Source organism: Ovis aries, chromosome 1, assembly GCF_016772045.2.
Source record: "Ovis aries strain OAR_USU_Benz2616 breed Rambouillet chromosome 1, ARS-UI_Ramb_v3.0, whole genome shotgun sequence".
Taxonomy (NCBI): domain Eukaryota; kingdom Metazoa; phylum Chordata; class Mammalia; order Artiodactyla; family Bovidae; genus Ovis; species Ovis aries.
In genome coordinates this window covers 91,169,888-91,181,889 of record NC_056054.1, presented here as the reverse complement: position 1 = coordinate 91,181,889, position 12,002 = coordinate 91,169,888, and the positions used below count along the sequence as shown (strand labels likewise).

The 12,002-nt window shown below is 40.0% G+C and overlaps 1 protein-coding gene and 1 pseudogene across 1 annotated transcript in view; one reads left to right on the top strand and one right to left on the bottom strand.

The window, feature by feature from the left end:
• LOC132659461 (large ribosomal subunit protein uL1-like) overlaps nt 1-12,002 on the bottom strand; it is a 74,093-nt pseudogene that overhangs the window by 15,312 nt on the left and 46,779 nt on the right.
• PTPN22 (protein tyrosine phosphatase non-receptor type 22) overlaps nt 94-12,002 on the top strand; it is a 58,060-nt gene continuing 46,151 nt past the window's right edge. The window contains exon 1 of the mRNA XM_012178891.4: nt 94-258. Coding sequence (XP_012034281.3) covers nt 172-258 — 87 coding nt within the window. The 5' untranslated portion in view covers nt 94-171. The remainder of the gene's footprint in view (nt 259-12,002) is intronic.

Here is a 12,002-nt window from a genome sequence, read left to right as displayed (position 1 = left end):
CTGGTTACATACTAATTTCCTCTAGGGCTTGTGATGAAGTCAGTAAACCACAGCCTTCAACATGCTCTGCTCAAGCAGCTTCAGTGGCTTCTCAGTGCTGTCTCGGCCATGACACACATCTGACATGCCCTCCCTTAACCCACTCGTAGACTGTCTCTCTTCCCCTGCAGTATGGACCAAAGAGAAATTCTGCAGAAGTTCCTGGATGAGGCACAACACAGGAAAAGTAACAAAGAGGAGTTTGCTAATGAATTTCTGGTAAGTTCTATGTGTGACACTCTCAGACTATTTACATAGACTGTTTGATGACAGTGGTTCAACTCTCATAGATCAAGTTGTTCGTCGGATAAAGTGAATTTCAGAACTTTCAGGGGAAGAAGGCAACCTAAAAGTTTGATTTCTCTAAGTGGTTTGTGTGTATTCTAGTTATTCTCTCCAAAATACAGTTTTAAATCTTTTCCTTGCTAGTTCTTAGACTTTGACTAGGACTCCTATAGATGACATACATAATTCCAGTTGCATAAATATGATATTAATTGAACATCTGGAGTTCCCAGGTATGTGAGTTGGGTTTATGCTTCAAACAGCTAATTTTAATTAATGTCAAGAGAAAAGAAACCAAGACTAACTTTTCATGGAGCATTATGCTTTTATGGAACCCTCCTGTGGGTTCCATTTGGATGACAAAAACTCTTGAAGAGCACCCTAACTACTCTCTGCCATATTCATTTTTGCTTTTTTTAAATGAAGAAAAAATATGAGAACATGTGCTTTTACAGGAACAGGGTTTCCTTAATCTTCTTTTGCTTGGAGAGGTGGAATGGCTAGGATGGAGAGTAGAGAAAGGTGAGGGAGATGGAGAGAAACATAGGCACAAGGTAGCTTAAGGTTTGGTTACCTAGAGGGACACTGTATTTCCTCCAGCAGAACGGTGCTTATTGATGCAGGGGCAACTGGGTCAGCCTCATTCATCTTATAACCCAGCACATCAGATGACATAGGATGTCTGAGAGTACTTATCATGTATTTTGGAATACCTCCAGCTGGTGTTTCGGCTCTGTAAGAACTTCAAACCTTACCTTTTCAGTTGTGAGGATATTGAAAAAATAAGAGAATTTAAGTGTGAAGTCTAAAATTAAATCATGACTGTCATCAACCAAATTATCAACTACTTGGCATGTTCCTTAATCTCACCGAGTCTCTATTTTCTGAGTTCTGAAACAGGGATAATAATTTATGTCCTAACTCTCTGCACAAGATTATTGTGATGGCTAAAGATCAATACTAATACTTAAATGTGACCATTCATTCAGTAAATTTATTGCGCACGTGCTATGTATCTAGTTCCAGGCACCAAGGAGATAGCAGTGAACAAAAAACCTTTGCCCTCATGGAGCTAACATTCTGATGTGTTCGTGCTAAGTTGTTTCAGTCATGTCCGACTCTGTGTGACCCTGTGTACTGTAGCCCACCAGGTTTCTCTGACCATGGGATTCTCCAGGCAAGAATACTGGAGTGGGTTGCCATGCTCTCCTCCAAGGGATCTTCTCGACTAGATAGTAAGATGTGAAAACACTCTGCAGATTCTTGAGTGATTAGATATCATGATGTGATCTCGTATTATGATAGAAACCCCTGTGTCAGCTCAACTTCGATAATACCGTGGTATCATGAAAAATGACACTCTAGTTCCCACTGGCCAGACAGTCTGAATCCCTCTAGTAGAATTAGCAGGGAGGGAGGGGAGGTGGAAAGCCTGGCCTATGTGTCTTAAACATGTACCTGGCCCTGGGCTAGAACTCCTGAGCCAAATATCTCCAATACAGAGGGGTAAGAAGCAAGCTGAGGGGGCAGGGGCAGCCTCTGTTTTATTTTGGTTGTGTTTTAGAAAGTAATATAGACTACCTCTCTGATATTTTACCTCTTCTTAGCTCAGTCATTATAACCTCTCACCAAATTATAGCAGCTACCTCACCTCCTGTTTTCTCTGCTCTAGTCTTGCCCTACCTTCAATTTTCCATTTGACACTCAAGTGATCTTTTAATACCACCAAGTGATCTGGTTATTTTTTTTTTCCCTGCTTAAAAACCTTTTATAGTTTGTGTTTTTTCCAGCTGTTTAAAATTGTGATAATACACATTTAGAAAACTACATAAAACCCAAGTATAATTGTAAAGTAACCACCACTCAGGTCAAAGAACAGAACACTGTCAGCCCCAGAAGACCTCCATGTGTCCCTTCCTCATCAGATCCCTCGCCCCCACCCTTGCCCCCACACCCACCCTACCCTGCTTTGCCCAAGGAATAATCACTCTCCTGACTTTTATATTAATCACTTCCTTGCTTTTCTAGCTCCTAATTTTGAGAACCTTGTTTTTGGGTGGTGATTAAGTGGAACCTCACTGTTCACTGACTCACGTCCTCCAGTGGAAAAACAGAGTCTTTCCCTCAACCCCACCTAAATGTTCAGCTGAGATACCAGAAAGAGTAGCTTAGGGGGAGGTGGGGGGTGGTGAAAGGGGCCAGGATGTTGGCTGGGACAAGGTAAATACTGCTCTTCAATAGGAAGGCTTTCCACCTGGTCATGTCCCCATTCCATCTTCAGCTCTGAATATATTCTCCCAGGATTTGATGTTTCTGAAATTTGAGGGCTGATTCTGTGACACATGGCCACTGCTGGCCTAAATGGGAGTGTCTCTGCAGGAATTGACTTCCCTGGTGGCTCAAACGGTAAAGTGTCTGCCTACAATGAGGGAGACTGGGGTTCGATCCCTGGGTTGGGAAGATCCCCTGGAGAAGGAAATAGCAACCCACTCCAGTACTCTTGCCTGGAAAATCCTATGGATGGAGGAGTCTGGTAGGCTACAGTCCATGGGGTTGCAAAGAGTTGGACACGACTTAGCGACTTCACTTCACTTCTGCAGGAATTATCGAAAGATATCTCTACTTCCAGGTAGATACTCTGTACACCCTGCCCCCACTGGTTCATGGCTTAGATGTCAGTCCCCACTTCCCCCTTGGTCAAGTATTTTTGTGCAGCGCACAAAGCCCTGCTATGACAGCTAGAGCCGGTACTGGGCTGCTTTGGTCTTTTTCTCATGCCAAGGTCTTTTTCCCAAGGTAAGGCTAAACTCAATAATCCTCCTATTTTGTTGTTGTCTAAAATTTTTATTTATCTTTTATTTATTTATTTTTATTATTTTTGGCTGCACTGGGTCTTCACTGATGCACTCAGGCTTTCTCTAGTTGCAGCAAGCGGGGGCTACTCTAGCTGCAGCGCTCTGGCTTCTCATCGCAGTGGCTTCTCTTGTTGTGGAGCACGGACTCTAGGGCACACGGGCTTCAGAAGTTGCAGAATGTGGGCTCAGTAGTTGTGGCTCACGGGCTCTAGAGCATGTGAGCTTCAGTAGTTGTAGCACCTGGGCTTAGTTGCCCCATGGCATGTGGAATCTTCCCAGACCAAGGACTAAACCTTTGTCTCCTGCACTGGCATTCTTAACCTCTGGACCACCAGGGAAGTCTCTCAATAATACTTCTGTAGTTGAAACTATCACTGTGAGTGAAGTCACTCATTCGTGTCCGACTCTTTGTGACCCCATGGACGGTAGCCTACCAGGCTCCTCTGTCCATAGGATTTTCCAGGCAAGAGTACTGGAGTGGGTTGCCATTTCCTTCTCCAGGAGATCTTCCCGACCCAGGGATTGAACCCAGGTCTCCCACATTGTAGGCAGACGCTTTACCATCTGAGCCACCAGGGAAGAGACCACTCCTGTAAGGTTCTCATGCCTTCATTCAAATATTTATTGAGTGCTTACTATGTGCAAAACATTGTGCCGGATACTGGTTCTGTGATACTCCATGCTTTAGCGGAGCTTATCTTTATAAGACATTAGAGATGTCTTAGAGAGGCAGACATTACACAACTAATTACTCTATTAAATATTTAATTATAATTGTGATAGTCTTGGTGAAATGTCAAGGAAACATCACATCCATTATCTTATTTATTACTCATTAAAAAAAAACCTATGAGGTAGTTCTGATCTCTGACTTACTGATAAGGAGAATGCGGCTCTAAGAAGTTAAATAATTGGCTTAAGTTCACTCAGCTGCTCAGTCATAGACATGAAATTTAACCTCTGTCATATAAGAGTCTATGAAATTAATCCTTATGCAATAATATCTTGCTTCAGCCAATAACTTTGAGTCCCTCATAGAACCTAGCCTAAAGGTGAATCCCTAGTTGGCATAGTTTCTATATGGCAGAAATAGCAGTATGTAATCATACTACTGAAAAGTTCTTAAAGATCCTTCAAAAAAAATAAAACTTTTATTGTCATTTTTATAAAACAATGCTATTACAAGTTAAAAGAAAATAAATTCACCATAGTACCCACATCTCAACAAAGAAAATTTTAGGGGGTATAAAAATTCTAGTTTTTGTCCATTCATAGGATGCTTTTCATATCATTGTAATTATACACATAGCTATTATTTTATATTCTCATATTTTCACTTACTGCAACAAAATTATAATATTGATTAAAATCTATATTAATGACTTTTGATAATATGAAAATATAATAAAGTAATAGCTAATACTTTTATACCTCTTATGGAAACTGTTCTAAACACTTTTATATGTCAACTCATTTAAATCTATTGAGGAAGGCACTGTTATTATTTTCATTTTATGGATGAGGAAACTGAGACCCAGAGAGGTTAACTGACTTGCTCAGGGTCACATAGATAGTAAGTGGTGGAATTTACTTTCGAGTTAAGGCAGTCTTGCTGTTCTTGTGACAACTTTGGAGTCATATAAGTCTGGGTTTAAATTTGCATTCTGCCTATAATTAGTTATGTGGCCTTGAACAAAGAACCTAAGTGGTAACTAGACTTCCCTGGTGGTCCAGTGATTAAGAATCTGCCTTCCAATGCAGCGGACAGAGGTTCCATCCCTGGTTGGGGAACTAAGATTCCACATACTTCGTGGCAACTGAGCCTGTATGTATGATCAGACACGAGGTCGTATCTGACTCTTTGTGATCCCACGGACTGTAGCCCACCAGGCTTCTCTGTCCATGGGATTTTCCAGGGAAGAATATTGGAATGGGTTGCCATTTCCTCCTCCATAAGCCCACATGCCTCAACGGAAAGATCGCACATGCTGCAACTAAGAACAGACACGGCCACCCCACCAAAAAAAAAAAAAAAAGAAGTGGTAACAAAAATATTATTCACTTTGCAAAATTTCTGTGAATAGAATAAATATATAAAATGCCTGACATGAGGTAGGCACCCAAATAATTTATTTTTCTGTTGTTGGAAATTGAGGTTATTTCTCATTTTTCATGATTATTGATATCACTGCAATAGATGTCCATGTGGTTTTCCCCTTTGTTTGGATTATATCCTGGAGCTAGATGCCCAAAAGTGTTACTACTGGACCAAAGAGTGTTAGCATTTAATTGGTTAAGTTTTGCCAGATGTATTTCCAAGAGAGTATTTTTTAACTTACAGTATCTGAATTTATCATATTCTCTACCACCAGCACTTCCCGGGTAGCTCAGTAGGTAAAGAATCAGCCTGCAATGCAGGAAACTGCTTGCAGTGCAGGAGCCCGGGGTTTGATCCCTGGGTCAGGAAGATTCCCTAGAGAAGGAAATGGCAACCCATTCCAGGATTCTTGCCTGGGAATTCCCATGGACACAGAAGCCTGGTGGGCTACAGTCCATGAGGTTGGGAAGTCAGACACGACTTAGCGACTCATGAACTAGTCTCAGTTAATATCTAAAAAAGATAGTAATAGATAAATTTTTTGACTGCTTATCAAATGCTAGGCTATCAAAGTGGTTTACCATATATGATCTTAATCACTACAATAACCCCAAGAGGAAATAATTATCTTCATCTTATCCTTGAAATAGTAAAACCAGGATTTGGAACTCTGATATGTTTGATTCCAAGGCCTCTTAGCCTCTATACTTACATTACATCAAGTAAAATCATGTTTTACTTTTTAAATTTAATTAGTATAAAAGAGTACTTTGTTATGTTACTTTTGTTTATTTGATTTCCAAGCCTGAAAACTTTTCATCACTATTTTCAATCTGCATTTCCTCATATAAACTTACTGTTCGTGTATTTTCCATAATAGCTAACCCACTGAATCATGTTCCAGACTCTCTGCTTGAGTGCTTCATGAACAGAGCCTTATTTAATTCCCAAAGAGCCATTTGTAATGAACACTAATAAAGTCCCACACGGACCTATTGCCGAGTTCTCCAGCTTTTTACAGCATGCTCAGTTTCTTGTCCTTGTTATGTTTTCTCTGCCACAGGACTTTGTACACAGGCTGTTACCTCTGCTTTGAATATTCCTTCACTCTCTTCTTTACCTACTTAACACCTCATAATTCTTCAGATATCAATTTGGTGGTCACTTTCTCAGAGAAGCCTTCCTTGACCTCCCTAAATAAATCAAATAAGCCCTCAGCAACATCTGTCATTTTTTAAAAGTTTCTCCCCAGTCTCCAGCTTTAGTAAAGTGTTCATAGCATTTATCACAGTTCCAATTATACATTAGTTTGTGTTGTTATTTGATTAATGTTTGCTTTCCCATCAGACTGAAGCTCCACAAAGGCAAGGCTCAGATTTACTTCTGCTTATCTTGATATCCTCAACAATTAGAACAGTATTTGCTACGTGGTAGACACTGAGGGTCAGAGAAAACAAACAACTTAGCTAATGTCATGGAGATCATAAGTTGTAGAACTCAGATTTGAAATAAAACTATTTAACTTTTGAGTTTGTGCTCTTGGTCTCCATCACATCTCCCCACTCCCGTTTATCCATCCATCTTCCCAGGTGGAGCTAGTGGTAAAGAACCTGCCTGCCAAAGCAGGAGACCCAAGAGATGCAGGTTCAATCCCTGGGTCGGGAAGATCCCCTGGAGGAGGGCATGGCAACCCACTCCAGTATTCTTGCCTAGAGAATCCCATGGACAGAGGAGCCTGGTGGGTCGGACATGACTGAAGTGACTTAGCACGGCACAACACTCAACTTCTTAAGAGAACTGTAGAATATAAAATATACACAGGAAAGTGCTTTAAACACACACATACAGTTTAACAATTAGTAATAAAGCAGGTATCTATATAAGTACCACTCAGATCAAGAAATAGAACATTGCCCACACCCCAGAAATCCTTTAGGTGTCCTTCCAGATCATAACTCCCCTCAACTTCCACCTGACTAGAGGTAAACACTATCACAATATTATTTTTTCCTTTGTTTTACATAGCTTCAAGGCCCATATATCACTAAGCAATAGAGATTAATTTTACTTGTTTTTGAATTCTATGTAAATAAAATGTCAAATATACATTTTTAATATTTTCCTTTTCCATTCTACATTGTATTTCTAAAATTCATTTAGTTGCATGTAGCTGGGTCTTCATTTTTTCTAATCATTTTTATGAATTCTTTTTAAAAGCATTTTTTTTACACCATACCGTGTGGCAGGCAGAGCTTCCCTGACCAGGGATCAAACCCATGCCCCCTGCAGTAGAAGCACAGTCTTAACCACTAGACCACTGAAGTCCCATTTTTATGAATTCTGCCAAGGTTTAATATATGCAATTACTGTTGTGATCACAGAGTGCACTGAGAGAGACCAAGTGACTACATATGCATATATGAGTTTGTTGGATGTCTATACGTATTTGTTCAAAGACTGGATGTGAATACAGAAACAGGAACACAGTTTCATATAGGTAGGGTGATGCGATTACAGTGTATTTTCTTCCTTCTAAAAACTGTTTTGGAGAGAAGAAACTGCAAAGGGAAATTCAAATAAAATATAACTAATAACATTTTACCTACCAAATGCATCTATACTTAAAACATCATACTCTTTACGTTGGCCAGCATTTAGAATTATGCAGTCTTCTACACGGCTGGTATACTGGTCTCAAACATTGCTGTTATAACATTCTGGAGACAAAATTTGTATACTGGTTCTGATGTATATTTTGTTATATGGATTAAAAAAAACAGGCAAATTCGTTGAACACTCCTAAGAATTCATGTGAAGGAAATAATAAAAGATATTTATATTGATTCTGGCCACCTATTGTAATATTGTTGGATTATTTAGGAAGATTGAAAGCAACTTAAATGTCTAAGAATATAAAGGAATGGGTTAAGTAACTTATGTTGCATCTCATACAATAGAAGAGTCTGCAGGTGGATTCTTTAATGTTTAAGCCACCAGGGAGGCCCACAAATAATGCAGAAGAATGCAAACTGTTAACTAAAGAGAGCAAGTTATAAAACCCTATGTGCAGTATGAGCCCATCTTCTTTACATATGCGAATAAAAGGCTGGAATGTAATATTTCAAAATATTAAGAATAATTAACTCTGAGGGTTAAAGATAAGGTGATTTTTAATCATTTTTTATGGGTTCTGTATATTCTAAGATTTCTGCAATTCATATGCATTACTTTTTACTTTAAAAATCTATATTAAATTTTTTCCTTTAGTGTTGTTGGGTTCCATTTAAACAATAAAAAGTAAAAAAAATGAATTTTATGCTTCTTGGATATGAGGTGCTTTTGTAGAAGAGGTAAATATGGAGTGTATTAATACAAAGACATTTATTAAATATGAAGCATTCGATGAACCCTAATAGAAAGAATATATCCAGTCCTGAAGGTCAAGTGCTAATGTCAGTTTATAACGCACTAGAAGTCAGGTTGGTGTTGTAGCAACTTGTGAAGACTTTATCATAGACAGACCAGGGAAGACCTAGATACATCTTAGCTCTATAGAGAAGATATAGATACATCCTCGTTCTGTATTTATTTATAACAATACTAGCCAAGCAGTCATGAACACAGTACCTCCTACATAGCAAGTGCACAAACATCTGTTGAGTTGAAATGACTCAATAATGTGAACTGGCCTACCACTTGAACAAACATATCAGCATTTCCTGACTTTTGTACCCGTTGTGCTCAGTCCCTCAGTTGTGTCTGACTGTCCGCAACACTATGGACTTTAGCCCACCAGGCTCCTCTCTCCATGGAATTTTCCAGGCGAGAATCGTGGAGTGAGTTGCCATTTCCTACTCCATTCTACCCATTAAGGTGAAGTTTTTTTTTAGTGCTTCCGCTAGAATTAATACATCATATTATCTGTAAAGCTAGTTTCTCCCAGTTCCATCTTCAGCCTCCAGTCCCACATAGGACCATCCAGTCCCACGTTTACAGTTATTCACTGGACATTTAAAATACATTTAAATCCATTTCTCTTTACCATATCCTTACATTTTATTGATCTAAATTTGAAACTCTTTGTTTACTCACCCCAGTTTAGCTACTGCTTTCCCACTGGCAACACAATCCCCGTAAGCTTGCCTGTCTAGTTGAAGATGATTGTGTGCACAGTCAGGGCCAGTTCAGTCTTGTTCCCCATTCCTACTAGTGGTAGCCTTGTTTGCTGGACATAGAGGCCTGAGCTCCTAATTCCATTCCTTTGCATTTATGCTGTCTCTATCCTGTTGGAGCCTTGGAATAGATAATACTGACCTGCCATTGTAAGGCACTGAAGAACTACCTTAAGAGGCTCTGGAGACACTTCAACTTTGAGTCCCCTCTTCGGCCTAGCTCAGGAGGGCGGCACCCAGATGTAACTCATGCTCTGCTTTCTATACAATAGTGTAGTCCTCCAAGGCAGAGAGTGCCAACACCAAATGTGGTCTGTGCTTTCTTCTTTCTTCCTCTTCTCTTCTGAGAGTGATGTTGATTCATTTACTAGCAGTCGCTGTTCTAGTCAGTGAAAAAGAGCATGCAATAGATTCAGTCCTGATTTCCACAATTTCATAGCCAGGACCTCAGTTCTGTTTTCCTGTCTTGAAATGGGGGGACTTTCCTGGTGGTTCAGCAGTTAAGACTCCATGCTCCCAATGCAGAGGGCCTAGGTTCGATCCCTGGTCAGGGAACTAGATCCCACATGCCACAACTGAGAGTTCAAATGCCCCAACTAAAGATCCCGCATAGTGCAACAAAGATGGAAAATCCCGCATGCGGCAACTAAGACCCAGCATAGCCAAATAAATAAATAAATAAAAATTAAAATTAAAAAATTATTCAGAAAAAAAAGAAAAGAAAGAAAAGAAAGGGGTATAGTCCACAAACCAAATCAGCATACTTTTAGCTTATCAAGCATATGCACAGAATCCAGTTTCTCATACATTCCAAACGATCAGGACTCAGGAGGCCCCTTTTCTCTATTCTCTCAGCAGCTTTTTTTCATTTCCTGATTTCTCTCATTGGTGCTGCCTTTAGGAACTCATATCCACTTTGCGGTTGGTAGAGAAATACTTTCTCCCTTCAACCTCTCTTTTCTCCCCCAACCCAGCCCACCCTCATGGTTCTGCTTTCTCTTTTATACTCTTTTCCTTCCAACCTTCAGGTTTTCTCTTATTCTTGTGAGGTTTACTAGTTCTCTGTCCTGAGTCGGCTCTGCTTTATTCCCTGGTGGGGTGTTGGAGCCTTGGGAGTCTAGCAGAGCGAGAAGGAGAGTGAGAAAAAGACCTTCACAGTAGTCTGACCTTTAGGTAAGACATCTGAAAAAAAAAAAATCTTTCACACTTTCCAAATTAACAGTTCTACAGGCATTTCCTATGTGATGTTTTGTTAAAAGAATGTCTGCATTTGTCATCCAGCCAGATAACTCTGGGAGAAGGAACAGAGTAGGAAATAAAAATCCATTCTCTTAGAGGAAAACATAGGCAGAACACTTGATGACATAAATCAAAGCAAGATCCTCTATGACCCACCTCCTAAAGTAATGGAAATAAAAACAAAAGTAAACAAGTGGGCCCTGATTAAACTTAAAAGCTTTTGCACAGCAAAGGAAACTATAAGCAAAGTGAAAAGACAGCCCTCAAAATGGAAGAAAATAATAGCAAACAAAACAACTGACAAAGAATTAATTTCAAAAATATACAAGCAGCTCATACAACTCAATGTCAGACAACCAACCAACCCAATCAAAAAGTGGGAAAAAGACCTAAACAGACAGTTCTCCAAAGGAGACATATAGGTGGCTAATAAACACATGAAAAGGTGCTCAACATCGCTCATTATTAGAGAAATAGAAATCAAAACTACTATGAGATATCACCTTACACCAGTCAGAATGGCCATCATCAAAAAGTCTACAAACAATAAATGCTGGAGAGGATGTGGAGAAAAGGGAACACTCTTGCACTGTTGGTGGGAATGTAAATTGATACAGCCAGTATGGAAGACGGTATGGAGATTCCTAAAGAAACTAGGAATAAAACTGCCATATGACACAGCAATCCCACTCCTATGCATATACCCTGAGGAGACCGAAATTGAAAGAGACACGTGTATCCCATTGTTCATTGCAGCACTGTTTACAATAGCTAGAACATAGAAGCAACCTAGATGTCCATCAACAGATGAATGGATAAAAAAGTTGTGGTACATATACACAATGGAATATTCAGTTCAGTTCAGTTCAGTCGCTCAGTCATGTCCGACTCTTTGCGACCCCATGAATTGCAGCACACTAGGCCTCCCTGTCCATCATCAACTCCTGGAGTTCACTCAGACTCACGTCCATCGAGTCAGTGATGCCATCCAGCCATCTCATTCTCTGTTGTCCCCTTCTCCTCCTGCCCTCAATCCCTCCCAGCATCAGAGTCTTTTCCAATGAGTCAACTCTTCGCATGAGGTGGCCAAAGTACTGGAGTTTCAGCTTTAGCATCATTCCTTCCAAAGAAATCCCAGGGCTGATCTCCTTCAGAATGGACTGGTTGGATCTCCTTGCAGTCCAAGGGACTCTAAAGAGTCTTCTCCAACACCACAGTTCAAAAGCATCAATTCTTCGGTACTCAGCCTTCTTCACTCAGCCATAAAAAGGAATGCCTTTGAGTCAGTTCTGATGAGGTGGATGAACCTAGAAC